This window comes from Solanum verrucosum, unplaced genomic scaffold, assembly GCF_900185275.1.
Source record: "Solanum verrucosum unplaced genomic scaffold, falcon-dt-bn FXZP01000235.1, whole genome shotgun sequence".
NCBI lineage: Eukaryota > Viridiplantae > Streptophyta > Magnoliopsida > Solanales > Solanaceae > Solanum > Solanum verrucosum.
The window spans coordinates 2,959,760-2,981,336 of record NW_026019948.1 but is presented as its reverse complement, the minus strand read 5'-3'; the positions used below and the strand labels follow the sequence as shown (position 1 = coordinate 2,981,336).

The following is a 21,577-nucleotide window of genomic DNA, read 5'->3' as shown; positions in this document are numbered from 1 at the left end:
TTTGTATCGAATCTTGCTGGCCTCCCTCACCAATCTCACCCTATAGCAAAAATACATGCATCTAAGCATAAAATACGTAGGATACTCTTAATTAGTAATAAGATACGTAATATTTGAAAATATAGGTAATAATAATAAACTCTTAATTAGTGATAAAATACGTAATATTTTGAAAGTGTAGTAATAATAATATACTTATATGGTAATGAAATATGTCTAATTACGTAATTTTTCCAAGAAAATATCATATTTTCAACGAGGACTCGTCCAAATTTTGGCATACTTGAAACCTAAAAATAAAGAAGCATTTCAAGCCTACATACATTCCATCTTAAAATAATAATAACTGGAAGCAGGCCTTTTCTCCGGTAAGTTACTTTATAATTTGAAAGTACAAACAAAATTAGATACAATATATCTAGCTTGTCATCTGGCTTCTTTGTCTCTAAATGACGACGATTAGCCACGTCCACGGCCACCACCTGTACAATAAATACCATCCAAAATCATCTGATTAGCAAATGGCTATATAGATATTGCATTCACAAATATACTTGAGGACTGTTACAACATAGAGACTTGCTGTATGGAGACTAAATTCAAACATTGAACATGAATGTATTGCTAGATAGATATATGCATGAATAAGATATCTCACATGGAAATGCAGTGCCACGGATTGAGACTCGGGGATAACATAAGCTTTAGCAGAATTGAGAATAAAATTGCATATTGAACACTTCATACCTTTTCCACCAGACTTGGCACCAGGTCCTCCTTTGCCCCGGCCTTTGGCACCTGCATCTTCCATTCCACGCCCAATGCCTTTCGCCTGTCTTCCAGCAGCACCTTCATCCCTACCTCCTCTTCCCCTTCCTCGTCCACCGACACCAGGTGGTTTTCTATCTGCAAAAGGATTTTAAAATATACTAATTAAGCTGAATGTTCAGACACTGATTCTAGGCTAGTAGGGCAGTATTTGTAAAATCAACAAACTCCACACTGATCCAATAGCTAAAATAGAAATGGCTATAAGTATTCCTGATAATTAATAGTCCAAAGTAGTACCTCCACGGCTTTTTGTTTCTTCTTGAACTTTATCAATCACCTGGAAAATTACACAAATAGCATAGTTACCCAAACAACACTAAGAGGGATTATTAACTTGGTCAAATGAAGAGCCAAGGGCAGACTAAGCTTCCAGAATTTATAAACTCCTGCAAACTTGGTCTCCAACCCCAGTGATAAAAATGAACTATTCAAACCAGTAAACACAAGTAGGTATGTCCATATTTTAAAATATATATATCATCAAGAATATCTACAAAGCTTAGAGTCTCAGTAAAATAATGTTGCAATACTAAAGTTATTCCATGTACAAAAGAAAAGGCAATCTGCATTCTTTTCCATTTTTGTAGAAGTGAAAGTGTAAAATCTGCCTTTTACGTCTGAAAGGATATAGGGGGTTTTCATTTTATAGTTACTTCTATCTGTTAACGTTATGACTTTTTAAAAGAAAATGTGAGCTGCCCATGAAAACTCTTCTCACCTACCTCTCCTTTTCAAACCCCCCACCCCCCATATGTCCAAACAAAGGAGAAGTACAGAAAATTAGGATAACAGTTGTATTCAAACATCATCTCCCTTCCTAGCTAGTATTGAAAGCCCACACAAACAAAAAGAAAAGCATCTAACAGAGGAAACAAACACTGGGAAAAGATGGTTCCTGGCACTCCTAAAAGATCAACAAAAGGATAACCTCCAAAACTCAAAGGTCATTCCTGAATCAACTATGAATGTGTGGACGGCGAATGGACGAGAGAAGCTAGGATAACTTCCCATATGTGCCTGTCATGATCTATTAAAAAAATAGGGCGGAAGAGTGCATAATACGATGTAAACAGAAAATAAAAGCAGAAAGCATGCGCCCCCGCTTTATTTAGTCAAAACTGCAAACGTTAGATTTCACATGGAAGATCGTCATCGCTAAAGCTTCATAGAGTCGCACTCCTACCTAAGGTGTCAGATTCAACGGTCCATAGGGAGCACAACAATGTCTGATTTGGCTAAATTGCATCACATCAGCATAATCAATTCTCTTCTTACAGGAATGTTCTACTCACAGTCACGAGGAAATGAACATACAGTTGACTACAAGCACGCAAGAAAGAACAACATCAATAGGGGTTCAACCTTATGATATCTAACATTTTATAATCTTTTTTAGTATAGGATATCTTATATAAAATAAGCCAGTAATATTGGAAAATAATTACTTAAGAACTAAGAATTATCTAACTTCCGAATCTTATATGAAAACCACTTGGCTACACATCTTATTTGAGAAGAACACTACGTTCGAAGTCTAAAACACTAATGTTCCAACCACAACAATGATTTCATTTCAAGAAATCTATTTTATCAGTAGAAAAGAGGTAACAAGAGTATGGATGCATTTATATTTAGCCTTTAGGAACATCAGAGTTGTGTTATAAGTTCAACCTTCAGTTCCCTGCATTATTGCTTGGTACTGCTGATACCTCTTTTAACTTTTCTACCCGGTTCTCTATGTTTTCCAGCTCTGAATCCAAGTATGTCAAGGTAAGTTTAGCCACATAGACCCAGACACCACAGATTAGCTAGTAACATAACTTCAGCCTACAACAACACAACTGAAACCCACCCCTAAAAGCCCCATTGAGTGAATAACCAGACAAGTATATCCATGAGTCTGGTCACTCCAAGATTAGCAAGTATCTTCATTCCACCTACTTACATCAAACCAAGCCCCTAGAATGCACCACAATAAAGGTGTAAATGGACCGTCCTCAGTGTTCTGTACAAGATGTTATTAAGTAAATTAAAATGTGTTCTCCCTAACAACTTAAGCTTTTACATCAAATGATCACACATTTCACATCTCAACATGGTGCAATTCTCAACCCACCCATTATCAGAAAATAAGTTGTGTGCTTGGCACGGGAAAAAGAATTCAGGCCTGCACGTTAGGTGTGTAAAAAAATATTGTGTATAATACGTGTACTCTCTATGAAAACTAAAGATTTTTCAAACTCATTGTCATGTTGAGTGATAGCACTAAAGCAAGTAGTTTAGTCCTAGTTACTTAAGTAGAAACTGCCATTCCACAACTAGTTTACAAATTTTACAGTCACCCCTGCAAAGCAACCATTTAATAATACAAATAACTACTACAAAATAGGCACCCATCTTCTGTCCCCTTAGTACAAAGTCCAAAAGTGCCATACACACTATGTTGCAAGTGAAAAAAGAATAATACTACAAGAAAGCATTATTAATCATAGTAATTAAGAAAATAAACTAACCTCATCAGGAACTCTAAGATACTTTATGGTATTGCCACGAATATAACATTCAGGCATTCTCCAAAATCTATCTCCATCCTGCATTAATTTTTCAAAATCAGGTGGTCTTGCACCAATACATTTGAAAACCTAGCAATAACATATAAAAAAACAATGAATTACCTTTGATGTACAGATAACTTCACGAAGATGGATATTCATCCAAGTATCACAATTCACCAAATGACCATTATAAGTCTCTCCATTTTTTAGCTCCACCAACTGTATTAGAAAACAAAAGTTTCCAGATTGAGATAATTGAACAAATAGAATAATCCCACACGAATTCTCAAAATCCCTCGAATCTCGTGGGCTCCAGGGACTTGTGGCATATTTTGGAGATACAATATAAATATGCAGAAACTGATAAACTATACCAACAAAAAATCTGTTGCCTTTAAGAATGTTAGCCAAAAGCCTCAACTAACAACAGGACAAAACATGAAATCATTTTTGTTATTCTCCCACCAATTTCCCAAACAGCTACAACAGGAGAATTATTCCTATAACTACTTTATTCACAGGGTTTGTTGTTTTTATATGTTATTAATAAGTTCAGGTTCATTCAAAACATGCAGCACTTGGAAAAACCTAATTGAGCTAACTGCATTACCACACCGAAAAGAAATAAGATCAGACTAAACAATAAGCAAGGAAGAGAGAAAACAAAAAGAGACACAACCCCTCTTCCACATGAATTCAAAAGCTTACCATGGGATGCCCCTGTGCAGTCTTGAGCAAAGAGAGGGGAAGCTGAGACAGAAGAAAAATAAAAATTAGAGCTTCATAAGAACTCAAAACCCTAACCCTAACCCTACAGCTCAGAAAGCGATTTTCGCTAAACCTACCATCTTTAGATGGGGGAAATTCCGAATTCAAAATAGCCTGCAAAAGTCAAAACACAGGGATTACCAATAAAACAAAAAACTGATCCCGAAGAACTGCACACACACACACACACAAAAGAACACTTAAATCTGTAAATTCTCTCTTTTTTTACATTCAAAACTTAGACACACTTAAATCTGTAAATTGTCTCTTCTTTACAATCAAAACCTAGATAGTGCATGAGTTTATACGCATAATCTTTGCTAATACATATAAGATATTCAAAGCCTTACTTAGCTTGATCTTCGTCTTTTTCCTCCCTTTGTTGAAAAAAAAAAAAAACGAAAGCGTAAGGTTCCTAGATTAAACTTGAACTGTACCAAGTGGAGTCCAGATTTATTGTAAATTGAAAATTTTCTGTAGTACCGCCGTTAGGGCTATGAAGTATGAATTTGGTGGGCTCCACGTTTCATGGGCTGTAAATTGAATCGTCTACTACTTTCAATTGAATAGCTTCCGTCTTTCCAAAAAGGTTAATAAATGGGGGAGAAGAGACGGAAAAAATCAAAAGGAAAATGTTTGAAAGAAACAGAAAATAACCTAGAGCGAAGATCCACTAGTAAAAGTGTGGACACTGTGGGGCTTTCCTCTTAAATTGGCAAAGTAAAAAATCGTTTGGATTGATTTAAAAAAAAAATAAAAATTGTGCATTGTAGTTAATTATTAATTCATAATAAATGTTATAGCTACAGTTTCATTTACTTTCAATCCGCAGCAAACTTATCGTCATTCGCATTTTTCCTTGAATATCGCTTGCCACTCTCAGTTCTCTCCCTCGCCTCGCTCACTTTATACAAACACAAATATATAAATTGTGTTTGTATTTGTATAAAGCATGAGAGATTGTATATATATATACATATCACTCTGTCATATACACTTATAATTATAAAAATACAAATATTTGCATGTCCAGTTCTCTTTTATCTCTCTCTATGGCTTTATACAAACACAAATTATACAAATACAATGTATAATTAGATATATTTATATTTGTATAAAGCGAGAGAGATATTTGATATACAAATACAAATATTTTAACTCGATTCAATTGTATATTAACTCGACTCAATTGTATATTAATTCAAAGTTTATGCAGATATACAAACACAATCATTGAAACATATACATAGTAGTTACATATATACAATTATCTAACCAATATACATATATAATTCACCTCTCTCCACTTTCTGCCCTCTTTCACTCGTCTCTCTCCCAATCTCGCTTGCCGCTCTAACCTAACACAGAGAATATATATACATATACAAACATAATTTTCATACAAATCGCCACAATATTTATACAAATCCGTGATTTATACAAATCAGATGCTCCATAGCAAACATAATTTGGTTATGGATCGCAAATAGCAACATTGTTGCTATAAAGCGCTAATATGATTTTTTTTGTTTGTTATTTCTAAAATTTACTCTAAAAAATAGCTTTTAAGTTAAAAATAAAAAGTCAAATTAAATGACTTTTTAGTCAAAAAATAAAAAGTATGAGAGAAATTTACTTTTTGGTTTTTTTAACTTTTTAAAGAGTTATTTTAAACATATTTTAAGTTATTTTTAAACTTGTCAAACACTTCCAAAAATTAAAAATGACTTAAAAGTAGATTTGACCAACTTTTAAATCAATCCTAGCCGGCTCTAAATCTATAAACTCAGTTTTAATCTCTACAATTATAAATAATCACTATTGTGAAAATTCAAATGCTATTTTTAAAGAACATCACTGTGAAAATTGAAGTTTTAGAGGCTTGTTTGTCCACAAATTTTTATTCATATTTGACTGATTTAAAATTTTCAAAAAACATATTGTCAAGAAAAACAAATTCCTTATAAAAACCCAAAATACTTTCCTAATAAAACTAAAAAAATAAATCAAGTGGTATTACACACTCGTTTGATAGAGTGTATTAGCAAAATAACGCATGCATTCACTTTATGTATTACTAGTTCCTTCTTTAATACACTTTTTCATGTTATTGCATTAATTATACACTCTATTGTGTATTGAGGAGTGTATTACTAAGAAAATTTCGCAAATAGCCATTAAAAATAACTTAATTAGGTTCATTACTATAGTTTGCTAATTACGATTCGTAGCTACATGTTAGAGGGAGGAGAGAGGCGAGCGAGATTGAGAGAGGGAGAGGGAGGAGAGAGGTGAGTGAGAGAGAGTGGAGAGAGATGAATTGTATTTGTATATCTGTCAAATAACTGTATATATGTAACTGATATACATAGGGGTGTTCACGTGTCGGTTTGGATCGGTTATTGGTCAAAACCAAAACCAAACCAACTTAATCAGTTTTAAAATTATCAAAATCAAACCAAACCAAATATAATATACATTTATCGGTTTGGTGGTTATTGATTTCGGTTTGGTTTGGTTCGGTTATTCGGTTATTAACCATACACAAAAATAAAAGAAACAATTCATTCAAAACGAAAAATAGTTAGAATGACTTAAATTACTGAACTTTCCATCACTAAATTTACTATCAATAAGCTTTCAAATTCACTATATTGGTCTAGAAGGAAGAGACAATAATATTTTCAGTCCCACAAAGAATTGTCATAGACACTCATATATATGAAATCAATAAGATAAAATATTTTCATCTTAGACATTTTTGCTTTCAATAAGTAAATTATAAAGAAATTTTAATGAAAATATATATAAGATCTTTAAAGTTGTTTATAAAAACAATATATTAAGTATGTATATTAATAAAATATATGTATATAATTCATCGGTTCAGTTTGGTTATTTCTTCGATTTTTTCGAATAAAACCATAACCAAATCAAATACTATCGATTTTCAAAAATCTAAAACCAAACCAAATCAAACCCAAATAAAATTGGTTTTATTTTATCGATTTGGTTCGATTTTTCGGTTTGGATCAGTTTTTATCCAAAATGTGAGCACCCCTAGACTCATATACATATGTATTTGTATATCTGACTAGCGAGATTGGGAGAGGGAGGAGAGAGGCGAGCGAGATTGAGAGACGAAGGAGAGAGGCGAACGAGAGAGGGCAGAGAGTGAATATAAAATTACTGAGTTCTAAATTTATAATTTGTACATATTCAATATTTTTTAAATATAAATTTAAAATTTAAATTAAAACTATTGAATTCGATCGAAATCTCCACAATCAATAAGCTATCTCCGCCGTACCTACCAACAAACCTCACCTTCGATCCTAATTCCATTAACCACTGTCCCTACCACCTCACCACCTGTCAGACTGTAACCCTCATACCAAGTCACCAATTCAATAATATCTGCATAAATTATGTATAAATATTATTATTAAAATAATACATTTTAAACCTCAAATACCAATAATAAATTAAAAAACCTCACTTATTTCTTCAAAAAAAATTCCTGTCGTACCAAGTATATTATTATATTTGTCAAATAGCATGAAAAAATCGAGGGTTGATGCACCGTACTTCTCTGTTTATGTAAGTTTTTGCTTGTTTACCGCACTCACAATCGGCCAAAAACATACAACCATGCAAAAATCAACTTTACTTCTTTTAGCAGTAATAATAACTACTTTTGTTTCTCTACAGTTTCACCTATCATCTCATGTCCTTATCTCGCAAAACAAACGTCGAAAGACCATGAGTAAGAAGACAAACGAGAAACACATCAAAAGAGATAGATTTAACGTGGTTCGGTCAATCGACCTACGTCCACAAAGGAGATGAGCAATCGACTATAAATATGAGAGTATAAAATATAGAGAGAAACAACATCAACCAATTCACTCGGAATACATGAGAGGTTTACACAAGTGATAACGTATCAAGCTTGTGACCCACTTGTGTAAACCTCCCATGTATTCCGAGTGAATTGGTTGAGGTTGTTTTTCTCTATACTTTGTACTCTTATATTTATAGTGGATTGCTCATCTCCTTTGTGGACGTAGGTCGATTGACCAAACCACGTTAAATCTTTGTGTCTTTTGGTATATTTCTTGTTTATCTTCTTACTCATGGTCTTTCGAGGTTTGCTTTGCTATCTTCCGCGTTACACCTGCTAATTTCGATACTAACACAAATTTCCCTTCTGCAAAAATCAGTATTCGAATTCACTATTTTGTGATTTTTGAAACCCGGGTTTTCCCAAATTGCATTATTTACTATTATTTGTTGTAAGTGTGAAAGATGAAAACAGGGGTATACAGACGGTGGATACTTGTAGACAGTAAGGGCAGAGTATTATATTGGATTTGGATAAGTATGCTATTATGAAAAGAGTTTCAATACATGCTAGAGATCTTCGTATTCTTGATCCTCTGCTTTCTTATCCTTCTGCAATATTCGGCAGAGAAAAGGCTATTGTACTCAATTTGGAGGTGCACTTAACCTTTAAACTTTCCAAGTTTGATTTGTCACTTACCTCGAGAGAATAACTATTAGTTGAGTGATCATCTGAGAAATTAACCAATGATTTGCTTTTTGGTAAGAAATCCAATTGTTGTGCTTTTGTTGTTTTGGCTGGTTTGTTCACTGCCTTCAGCATATCAAAGCAATTATTACTACAGATGAGGTAAATTTCTATTGCTTTCGTTATACCAAAAATGTTTTTTAACAGCAATTAGTTAACGGCAATATCTTAATTGCCATTAAATATGTATTTTTAGTGGCAATGTCCCTAAAGTCTATAGCAATATTGAATCTAATGACAGTAAAGGTTTTAACATTCTCTATTAATGTGCATATTTATTACTGTTAAAAGTTGTTTTTCTTATAGTGTTTCTATATTGCCTAATTACCATATTTTTGAGGCGGTGATGGATTCAAATATAATTTTACATTATCTGTATAATTTATGCTGTTGTAGGAGGTTACTTGCCTTATTTTTCAGGTTACTAATTTCACTTTCGGAGTGATGTAACTGAAAAAAATTTCTTTACATAGTTAGGGATCGTTTCGGTAATATGTATTAGATAAAATAATACATATATTAGTCATGGTATTATTTAATCCTTTGTTTGATAGTATTTATTCAGTACTATTAACACATGAATAAGCATGGTTAAAGACAAAATTGTCCTTAGTACACCAAACCAAACCGTGGATAGAAATAATCCACCATTACTAATCTCAACATTACTAATACACTCTATTCAGTATTATTCTTACCAAACGACCCCTTAGAGTATTGAAGATAAGTTCATTGGGAATATACGATTATTGGTTGTCGCTTTATAGCTTTCTTGATTTTAGTTTAATAATAAATGTATATCCCATTGTGTGTGTTTTATTTGATTGAGGTAGGTATTGATTCGTGACCCAATGGATGAAAATGTTCTTCCTGTTGTTGAAGAACTTCAAAGAAGATTGTCATTGCCAGCTATTAGCTTAGGAGAAGGTGAAGATGATGATCAACCTGTTGTTAATGGGACACGAAATGAAATGCAAACCGTTGAACCAACTGGTATGCACCTACTGCTTCTTATTTCTTCGATGCTGAGTCGTTGGTTACTATGTGTTCTTTCTATGCAAGCAACACGATTGCTAGTCATCCGTTCCTATTATTTGTGATGCAGAGTTTCCTTTTGAATTTCGAGCTTTAGAAGTAGCACTAGAAGGAGTATGCAGCTATCTTGACACTCATACACGAGAACTAGAGACTGCTGCTTACCCGGCTTTAGATGAGCTCACCTCCAAGGTAAGATAGTAAACCAATATGTTATAAGGTCACTTTCATGCTTAGTGCAACTAACTACCTAAACTATGCATTAATAATCTGTAAAAGAGTGTGGTAATGGTTTGAAGCTAATCAAAGTGCCTAAAATAGTAGATAAGTTTTGTTTGATTTGAGATTAACTTGATTGTTTTACTTTGAGTTGTTCTAATTATGGATAATCAGCTGCTCTTGAAAGCCATATTTACTTGCCACCATCGAATGTCCAACAAGTTTCTGTTGTTCGATAAGTTAACATGTTATATATGATGATTAGGTCATTGTTTTCTTCCAAAAGCAGTGAATTAGCACCTTCCTTTTCTAAATGATTATTGAAGTAGAACTAAGTTTAACAGTGGAAGATCTGCGGTGAAATGCTACGTTTAGCATTCTTCCACTTGTCTATGGCTTGAAAGTCAGAAGGGATGTAAAGGGAAAAGGAAAGTTGGTTTCTTGCAATGTTATGTTAAGCATGGACTTCAAAAAGCAGTGTTTGTAGAAATACTATCATCCGTAGAAGAGGAATTACAGAGTTGTAGGTAAGGGAAACGATCACTTCTAACTGATAGATGGATTAATGAAGTTTTATAGCAAAAACTTGCAATCAGATATATTTACCTCACGACAGAATCAGGTTGAATGTGTTGTAAGAATTATCCTAGATATAGACTTATGGTGCCATTTGATTAAATCACCAGTCCAACTCATCATCTACGTCAACCAAGATTAGTTTTATTTGAACAGGAGGCAACATATTACGACCTTGCCTGATTGTTTTGCATAAATTGAATTGACAAAATGTCCTTCCTCAACTGTTTGTTCATCCCAAGCACAACTAAGGAAACCATTGTTTAGTTGCTTTACTGGATATCATTTTGGTTATGATCGATATGTCTGTGCTGCGCACAGCGCATATATTATTCTCTCTTGATCAGTTTGTTTCCCAAGTACCTTTTCTTCTAATTTGTGAATTTTCTTTTACTAATTTGCAGATTAGTAGTCGCAACCTGGATAGAGTGCGCAAATTGAAGAGTGCAATGACTAGGTTGACTAGTCGGGTTCAAAAAGTATGTCTCTCTTTTTCTTCTACATGTTATGTCCTGAAAAGTACAAGATGTTCTGGTCTATGCGTCTGTTCATGGACTAAAAATTTGGTGTCTCGAAGGAACAAGATTGAGTTCATCTGGAGCTGAATGTTTTAGTTAACGTAATTGAATCTAAATTATGCCAATTTCTAGGTAAGGGATGATCTCGAACAACTTCTCGAAGATGATGGTGACATGGCTGACCTTTACCTCTCAAGAAAATTAGTTGCTGGAGTTTCATCCCCCCTGAGTGGTCAGGTGGCACCTTACTGGTCCCCTGATACGTCCTCAATACGCTCAAAGTTATTAACCAAAGCAAGCAGGATCAGCAGGATAACTCATGAGGAGACTGATGTTGAGGAACTTGAAATGTTTCTTGAGGTTAGTATTATCATGAACTTACACACACTAGTATGTATAATTAATCCCGGGATACATGTGTTGTGTGATAACTACATGCTTTTGCAGGCTTACTTTGTACAAATTGAAAGCACGATGAACAAATTGACAACGGTAAGAAAATGAAAAAAACAGGAACCTGATGCTCTTTACATACACAAAATGAAATAATGAACTGATCATTCAGAACTCTAATTACATAGTGATACTGGTGTTCCTTTATCCAGTTGCGCGAATATATTGATGACACAGAGGACTATATCAATATTCAGGTTACTACTCCGCGTTGATTTAACTTGTTGTGTAATGCTAAAAGCTTCTAGCTTTAGGAACTATACACAAAACTAACAGTTAATTCCTTGTTGCTCGCAGCTGGACAATCATCGAAATCAGCTGATCCAGGTATGTTGAAACATGTACCGTCTTGTTAAATATTTCCTGTATAAGTCTGCTACTTCTCGACTTGTATATAGGCGAATAAATAGCATTTGTTTTGATTGATACCGCAGTTGGAGCTGTTCCTGAGTTCTGGTACAGTTTGTTTGACAGTGTACTCCTTGGTGGCTGCAATATTGGGAATGAATATTCCAGTTCCATGGAAGAAAGACCATGGCTACCTTTTTAAATGGGTGCGCATACTCGATTCTTTTTCTGGGAGTAGTATATTATATCAAAAAATTAATTCAAAAGTATATAGACGTTAAACTCTAGAAGGAAAGCCTCGTAGCAACAATAAAGCTGTCTCTATTGTGGCTATAGAATCAAGTCACTAATGCTTGCGTCAGGATAGACTGCCTACATATCACACTCTCTTGGGATGCGATCCTTCGTTGGATCCTGTGTGAATGCAGAATGCTTCGTACACTTAGAATATGTATTTTTTTTTCCGGTAACACTTGTATTTATATTGCAGGTGGTCATTCTTGCTGGAATTGCTTCTGCATCCGTTTTCCTATCAATAGTTACATATGCTAGGCACAAGGGACTTGTTGGATCTTAAATCTTAAAAATTACTCCTCCGATCTCTATATTATAATATAAAATACACCCTACATGTAAAAATGTTACAACACGAACTTATGACCTAAGACATGCTTGTTGTGTATTGATGAATTCAACAATCAATAGATAATATATATGATAAATGATATATAAAAATAAAATCTCACGTGCGGACAAATGTAATTTGCTGACAAGCGGATTTAATTGACCACCTTTTGAGCTAATGTGACTCCGCCACTAATTGCAAATCAGTCAGAAGTTTCAACAACGATGAAAAAAAAAAGAATTTAAGGATGGTCTACCAGCTACAACATTTTTTTTTTGTAAAATTCAGAATTTCCTCCACCTATATCCTTAATTCTCAAAGGGCTATATTACACATAAATAACCTATATATATATATATAGATATATATAAGAGAATAGTATACACAAAAGAAACTATTTATAACTCAAAAATCAAATTTGAACTATTTGTGATTTGTTTATTAAACTATAAAGAATATAACAAGTGACAAATGAGAGTGAAGTACCTGTACTTGTTAGATGCATGTTAAAAGAGGGACATCAATTCATGTCTACCCCTAAAAGTGATTAAGAAGTTTTGGGACCAAATGGTAGCAGTAGCACAAAAAAAGTTGAAAACAAGATTACAAGGACTACAAATTTGTTGTGTGGCTGGCACGAGGTGACACTTTATGGCAGGGAGACTCCAATTAATGTCATAAAGAGAATTGTTACATGTAATTTAGCCGGCTATAACATTTTATTACTTTCTTTATTCAATAATATTTGTCCATTATTAATTTTGTACATTTTTAAGTAACTATAAGTAAAAGGATAATTTTACTATATCACATTTTAAATATAATAAATACAATATCTTAAATAATGTAATAGATAGATGACTATAATCAATAATAACGGTAAATTAGGAACTAAATGTAAAATTATCCATTGATTTCATAAAGTAGACAAATATTGTTGGACATCCCAAAATAATATACCGGACAATTATTTGGACGGAGAGAGTATAAAACTTGATCTCATCTCTCTTCTTTTGAAAGTTTAGTACTATTATTGTTGGCATGAAAAGAGTTCATCTTGAATTGTCAGTACTGTGATTGGAGGCACCTTCCTCACCTATTCTAGTGACATAAGGGTGAGTTTTTTCTTAAGGGGTTAACTGATAATTTGATAGTAAATAGTAAATATATTATACGTTTGATATATAAAGTTCTTCATTTAAGATTTAGTTTCATATTGTTACTTCTTAGTGTCTCAAACTCTTAGTTATTCTATAAGATGTTAATGTTTGCTTCTGAGCAAGATGTAAGATGTCAACTCATGTTTATAGTTACATCATTAATTGATTTGTCACTTTGTTTTATAAGTGATTTTCACTGAATTAAAAATTCGTGTAAAATCTAAATGTTTAAATTGATAAGGATCAATTCTGTAATGATCTAAACTGTCTATAAATCGATAACCAAAAAAACATACAGATAAACCTCAAAATCAAACCCTAATGTGTTGTTTTAGCCAGTATTAATATTTACACCAAACCCAAATATTGTAACCTTCAAAATTAAAGTTTAACATGAAAATATATATTATCTAACCATGATTAATTGATAAATATATATGTGAAAAATGCATATCTTACATTTATTTATTTAGTGTATGTAAATAATGAGTGTCAATTAACTTTTACCATCTAGTGAGATGGATAAGTCGATCCTTCATCTTTAATTAAAAATTTTAGATTCAAATATTGAGATTGGATAAATCTCTAATAGGGCCTATTATAAACCCTATATATGATAGGAATTTACATAGTCGATTCAGTAAATATCAAATATCAAATATAATATGATCATAACCATTTTTTAATAAATACAACTTAAACTCAAAAAATAAGGCAGTAAAATTAAACAAGTCGATCATGAGAGTGGGTTCCACTGAGCACATAGAATTGCCTCGTGATACACACTGTGATACACCCCCATGCCTTACCACATTGCCTCACTTTAATTAGAAGCTTCCTTTTCATGTCAACAATTTATGACTTACTCTTCGACTTTCTTGTTGCCTTTAATTTATTATACTAAATTACTAATAATATATTTGCTTTGAGTACTAAAAATTGTGTTTTGATTTAATAATTATAATTATTTGTCATAACGAAATGATATATCAAATTTTATGATAAAATTTTGTAGCTATCATTTTTATCATGAGTTGAAATTTGTTGTAGTAATAGTAGTGTTTTCGCCACATTAAGTTATTTTTAACAAAAATGTTTTAATTATAATATGATACAAAGTATGTGATTTGTCGTAACTTAATTAATGTGTAGAAATTCAATTCTTAGGACTTAGGGAAGGGCGTTTAAATCTAATATATGTATAAAGTTTATCCAATATAGTACACCACAAACTAATCATAAGATTACTATTACTATTAGATATATTATATATATGATAATTAACGTCATTCAAATGTGCTATCGCGATTTGCGTGATACTTTTTTTAAGTATCTATTGATTAAAAATTGGAAAATTAGGGTGGGCGGGGGTGGGAATAGTAAATAGTAGGAAAAAATTATCAATTACACCCAATTAACTACTGATCAGGTAATACATGGTCAACCAAACATAACAGACAATGTAATTACACTAAGTCCAATTACCAGGGTGACTTTCCAAACAGGTCCATACTATTTTTAAAGAAAATTGCTGTGAAAACTGAAACTTTAGAGGCTTGTTTGTACACAATTTTCTTTTTTTCCTATTTGACTGATTAAAATTTTCAAAAAACATTTTGTCAAGAAAAACAAATTCCTTATAAAAACAAAAAAATAACTTTCCTAATAAAACTAGAAAAAATAAATTTCAAGTGATATTACATACTTGTTTGGTAATGTATTAGTAAAAATAATGCATTCATTCACTCTCTATTAGTCGTTCCTTGTTTGATACACTTTTTCATTTTTATCACTCTATTATGTATTGAGGAGTGTATTACGAGGGAATTTTGCAAATACCACAAAAAGTAACTTAATTAGTAGGCTCCATAGCTATAGTTTGCTAATTACGATTCGTAGCTACATGATAGAGGGAGGAACAAGGTGAGCGAGATTGTAGTTGTATATCTGTCGAATTGTATATGTATATATGTTAAATAATTGTATTTATGAACTGGTATACATATGTATTTATATATCTGGAGAGCGAGATTGGGAGAGGGAGGAGAGATGTGAGTGAGATTGGGAGAGGGGGGAGAGGTGAGCGAGAGAGGGCAGAAAGTGGAGAGAGGCGAATTGTATTTGTATATGTATAAGAGAGGAGAGAGGCGAGAGAGAGGAAGAGAGGAAAAAGGTGCACATAATTATAGCTAAAAAGATGTTGCGAGTGGTAATTAATTCAAACTATATTATGTTAGCTAATTAACTAGTATATGATTGTTTATCCGCGTAATTTCTCTTATTACTAATACCATGAATTTCTAATTATTAGTAATGCAAAGAGATTTAATGCATGCATTATCATATGATTAAAGAGTCAATTACCCCTCAAAAACACTTTTACATCTTTTCTACTATAATTGTAGAGGATACTTTTATAAATAAATTTTTATATACCATGCATGTTATTTTTAATACACCAAACCAAACAATGGATAAAAATAATCTATGCATAACTAATGCAAACGTACCTAATACAAACATTATTAATACATTCTATTGAATATTATTTTTATACACTCTATCAAACGACAATATTGACTCACTTACATAGGCAAACAAAGGATTTAAAGTTTACGAATTCAAGATTTTAATTTTCTGAAGGTACTAAGTTCTAAATTTATAATTTGTACATATTCAATAATTTTAAAAAAATATAATTTAAACCAAAATTATTGAATTCGATCGAAATCTCCACGGCCAAAAAGCTAGCTCCGCCCCTTCCTACTAACACACCTCACCTTCCATCCCATCCCATGAACCACTGTCCCTACCGCCTCACCACCTGTCAGACTGTAACCCTCCTACCAAGTCACCAACTCAATAATATCTGCCTAAATTAGGAGTATATAATAATATTTTATTTATTCTCAAATACCAAAAATAAATTAAAAATCCTCACTTATTTCTTTTTCGTACCAAAGTATATTATTTGTCAAATAGTATGAAAAATAGAGGGTTGATACACCGTACTTGTCTGTTTATGTAAGTTTTTGCTTGTTTACCGCACCCACAATCGGCCAAAAACATACAGCTCTTTTAGCAGCAATAATAACTACTTTTGTTTCTCTACAATTTCACCTATAATGTCATGTCCTTATCTTTCTCCTATCACCATTTTCCCCTTTTCTCCTACCTTTCAAATTTCCATTATCAACATTAATATCTTATTTCTTTCTGCAAAAATCACTGATTTTGCCAGTTTTTGAAAGTGGGGTTTTCTCAAATTGCATTATTACTATTATTTGTTGTAAGTGTGAAAGATGAAAACAGGGGTATCGAGAAGGTGGATACTTGTAGACAGTAAAGGACAGAGTAGTATATTGGATTTGGATAAGTATGCTATTATGAAAAGAGTTTCAATACATGCTAGAGATCTTCGTATTCTTGATCCTCTGCTTTCTTATCCTTCTGCAATATTTGGCAGAGAAAAGGCTATTGTACTCAATTTGGAGGTGCACTTAACCTTTAAACTTTCCAAGTTTGATTTCTCACTCAACTAGTCCTTACTACCTCGAGAGAATAACTATTAGTTGAGTGTGTGATTTTGTTAAGATGATTTGCTTTTTGGTAAGAAATCTAATTGTTGTGCTTTTGTTGTTTTGGCTGGTTTGTTCACTGCCTTCAGCATATCAAAGCAATTATTACTACAGATGAGGTACATTTCTATTGCTTTCGCTATACCAAAAATGTTTTTTAGCAGCAATTAGTTAATGACAATATTTTAATTGCCGCTAAATATGTATTTTTAGTCACAATGTCCCTAAAGTCTATAACAACATTGAATCTAATGATATTTAACTAATGACGGTAAAGACTCTAGCATTCTCTATTAATGTGCATAATTATTACTGCCAAAAGTTGTTTTTGTTCTAGTGTTTCTACATTGCCTAACTACCAGTTTTTTGAGTCGGTGATGGATTCAAATATAATTTTACATTTTCTGTATAAGTTATGTTGTTGTAAGAGGTTACTTGCCTTATTTTTCAGGTTACTAATTTCACTTTCGGAGTGATGTAACTGTAAAATTTTCCTTTACATAGTTAGGGGTTGTTTGGTAGTATGTTTTAGATAAAATAATACAGGTATTATTTAATCCTTTGTTTGATAGGATTTATTCGGTACTATTAACACATGAATACGCATCCTTAGTACACCAAACCAATCCGTGGATAGAAATAATCCAACATTACTAATCTCAACATTACTAATGCACTCTATTCAGTATTATTCTTACCAAGCGACCCCTTAGGCTTAGAGTATTGAAGATAAGTTCATTGGGAATATACGATTATTGGTTTTCGCTTTATAGCTTTCTTGATTTTAGTTTAATAATAAATGTATATCCCATTGTGTGTGTTTTATTTGATTGAGGTAGGTATTGATTCGTGACCCAATGGATGAAAATGTTCTTCCTGTTGTTGAAGAACTTCAAAGAAGATTGCCATTGCCAGCTATTAACTTAGGAGAAGGTGAAGATGATGATCAACCTGTTGTTAATGGGACACGAAATGAAATGCAAACCGTTGAACCAACTGGTATGCACCTACTGCTTCTTATTTCTTCGATGTTGAGTCGTTGGTTACTACTATGTGTTTTTTCTATTCAAGCAACACGATTGCTAATCATCGTTCCTATTATTTGTGATGCAGAGTTTCCTTTTGAATTTCGAGCTTTAGAAGTAGCACTAGAAGGAGTATGCAGTTATCTTGACACTCAGACACGAGAACTAGAGACTGCTGCTTACCCGGCTTTAGATGAGCTCACCTCCAAGGTAAGATAGTAAACCAATATGTTATAAGGTCACTTTCATGCTTAGTGCAACTAACTACCTAAACTATTCATTAATAATCTGTAAAAGAGTGTGGTAATTGTTTGAAGCTGATCAAATTTCCTAAAAGAGTAGGTAAATTTTGTTTGATTTGAGATTATCTTGATTATTTTACATTGAGTTGTTCTAATTATCGTTAATCAGCTGCTTTTGAAAGTCATATCTACTTGCCACCATCGAATGTCCAACAAGTTTATGTCGTTCGATAGGTTGACATGTTATATATGATGATTTGGTCATTGTTTTCTTCCAAATGATTAAAGTAGAACCAAGTTCCACAGTGGAAGATCTACGGTGAAAATGCTACGTTTAGCATTCTCCCACTTGTCTATGGCTTGAAAGTCAGAAGGGAAGAAAAGGGAAAAAGAGAATTAGTTTCTTGCAATGTTACATTAAGCACAGACTTAAAAAACAATGTTCTTAGAAATATTATCATCCGTAGAAGAGGGAATTACAGAGTCTTTATAGGTAAGGGAAACGATCACTTCTAACTGATGGATGGATTAATGAAGTTTTATAGCAAAAACTTGCAATCAGATATATTTACCTCACGACAAAATCAGGTCGAATGTGTTGTAAGAATTATCCTAAAGTATAGACTTATGGTGCCATTTGATTATATCACCAGTTCACTTCGTCATCTACGTCAACCAAGATTAGTTTTATTTGAACAGGAGGCAACATATTACGACCTTGCCCGATTGTTTTGTATAAATTGAATTGACAAAATGTCCTTCCTCAACTGTTTGTTCATCCCAAGCACAACTAAGGAAACCATTGTTTAATTGCTTTACTGGATAGCATTTTGGTTATGATATGTCTTTGCTGCGCACAGCGCATATATTATTCTCTCTTGATCAGTTTGTTTCCCAAGTACTTTTTCTTCTAATTTTTGAATTTTCTTTTACTAATCTGCAGATTAGTAGTCGCAACCTGGATAGAGTGCGCAAATTGAAGAGTGCAATGACTAGGTTGACTAGTCGGGTTCAAAAGTATGTCTCTCTTTTTCTTCTACATGTTATGTCCTGAAAAGTACAAGATGTTCTGGTCTATGCGTCCGTTCATAGACTAAAAATTTGGTGTCTAAAAGGAACAAGATTGAGTTCATCTGGAGCTGAATGTTTTAGTTAACGTAATTGAATCTAAATTATGCCAATTTCTAGGTAAGGGATGATCTCGAACAACTTCTCGAAGATGATGGTGACATGGCTGACCTTTACCTCTCAAGAAAATTAGTTGCTGGAGTTTCATCCCCCCTGAGTGGTCAGGTGGCACCTTACTGGTCCCCTGATACGTCCTCAATACGCTCAAAGTTATTATCCAAAGCAAGCAGGATCAGCGGGATAACTCGTGAGGAGACTGATGTTGAGGAACTTGAAATGTTGCTTGAGGTTAGTATTATCATGAACTTACACACACTAGCATATATAATTAATCCCGCGATACATGTGTTGTGTAATAACTACATGTTTTTGCAGGCTTACTTTGTGCAAATTGAAAGCACGATGAACAAATTGACAACGGTAAGAAAATGAAAAAAACAGGAACCTGATGCCCTTTACATACACAAAATGAAATAATGAACTGATCATTCAGAACTCTAATTAAATAGTGATACTGGTGTTCCTTTATCCAGTTGCGCGAATATATTGATGACACAGAGGACTATATCAATATTCAGGTTACTACTCCGCGCTGATTTAATTTGTGGTTTAATGCTAAAAGCTTCTAGCTTTAGGAACTATACACAAAACTAACAGTAATTCCTTGTTGCGTGCAGCTGGACAATCATCGAAATCAGTTGATCCAGGTATGTTGAGACGTGTATCGTCAGTTTATTATTAGACTATTACTGAATCTATTCTGCTATATTCACATAATGCTACTCATATGATCTGTTGAAATGGCGAATAAATAGCAATTTGTTTTGATTGATACCGCAGTTGGAGCTGTTCCTGAGTTCTGGTACAGTTTGTTTGACAGTGTACTCCTTGGTGGCTGCAATATTGGGAATGAATATTCCAGTTCCATGGAAGAAAGACCATGGCTACATTTTTAAATGGGTGCGCATACTCGATTCTTTTTATGGGAGTAGTATATTATATCAAGAATTTAATTCAAAAGTATATAGAAGTTAAACTCTAGAAGGAAAGCCTCGGAGCAACAATAAAGTTGTCTCTATTGTGGCTATAGAATATAGAATCAAGTCACTGATGCTTGCGTCAGGATAGACTGCCTAAATATCACACTCTCTTGGGATGCAATCCTTCCCTGGATCCTGTGTGAATGCAGGATTCGAGCAACAATAAAGTTGTCTCTATTGTGGCTATAGAATACTTGCGTCAGGATAGACTGCCTACATATCACACTCTCTCGGGATGCAATCCTTCCCTGGATCCTATGTGAATGCAGGATACTTTGTACATTTAGAATATGTATTTTTTGGTAACACTTGTATTTATATTGCAGGTGGTCATTCTTGCTGGAATTGCTTCTGCATCCGTTTTCCTATCAATAATTACATATGCTAGGCACAAGGGTCTTGTTGGATCTTAAATTTTAATAATTACTCCTCCAATCTCTATATTATAATATAAAATACACCCTACATGTCAACATGTTGAAATTTAATTTCTAGATTGCAACTTCAAGGAAGAGGCGGAACCACGATTGGAGATAAGATATGCAAAAATGTTACAACCTTAGACATGCTTGTTGTGTATTGATGAATTCAACAATCAATATATATATATATATATATATGATAAATGATATATAAAAATAAAATCTCAGACAAATGTAATTTGCTGACAAGCGGATTCAATTGACCACCCTTTGAGCTAATGTGACTCCGCCACTGGTTGCAAATCAGAAGTTCAACAACAATGGAAAAGAAAGAATTTATGGATGGTCTACAAGCTACAACAATTTTTTTTGTTTGTAAAATTCAGAATTTGCTCCACCTATATCCTTGATTCTCAAAGGGGCTATACACACACACACATATATATATATATATATATATAAG

At 33.2% G+C, this 21,577-nt stretch overlaps 3 protein-coding genes and 1 pseudogene across 6 annotated transcripts in view; 2 read left to right on the top strand and 2 right to left on the bottom strand.

Moving 5' to 3' along the window:
* LOC125812740 (photosystem II reaction center W protein, chloroplastic-like) overlaps positions 1 to 21,577 on the bottom strand; it is a 428,451-nt gene that overhangs the window by 46,792 nt on the left and 360,082 nt on the right. The gene's annotated exons all lie outside the window — the stretch shown is intronic.
* LOC125812730 (probable U6 snRNA-associated Sm-like protein LSm4) lies at positions 304 to 4,535 on the bottom strand. The gene is made up of 8 exons (XM_049492212.1): positions 4,505 to 4,535; positions 4,232 to 4,268; positions 4,095 to 4,136; positions 3,507 to 3,605; positions 3,345 to 3,422; positions 1,069 to 1,108; positions 748 to 906; positions 304 to 482 (listed from the first exon to the last, which is right to left on the bottom strand). The coding sequence occupies exons 2-8, from the start codon at positions 4,232 to 4,234 to the stop codon at positions 460 to 462; spliced, it is 444 nt and encodes a 147-aa protein (XP_049348169.1). The 5' UTR covers positions 4,235 to 4,268; positions 4,505 to 4,535; the 3' UTR covers positions 304 to 459.
* On the top strand, positions 8,463 to 12,520 carry LOC125812584 (magnesium transporter MRS2-I-like; annotated as a pseudogene).
* LOC125812766 (magnesium transporter MRS2-I-like) lies at positions 16,948 to 21,147 on the top strand. Its single transcript, XM_049492241.1, has 11 exons — positions 16,948 to 17,173; positions 17,347 to 17,376; positions 18,097 to 18,256; positions 18,371 to 18,492; positions 19,468 to 19,545; positions 19,713 to 19,940; positions 20,028 to 20,072; positions 20,186 to 20,230; positions 20,330 to 20,359; positions 20,493 to 20,612; positions 21,019 to 21,147. Exons 1-11 carry the CDS (start codon positions 16,982 to 16,984, stop codon positions 21,103 to 21,105), a joined length of 1,137 nt encoding a protein of 378 aa, XP_049348198.1. The 5' UTR covers positions 16,948 to 16,981; the 3' UTR covers positions 21,106 to 21,147.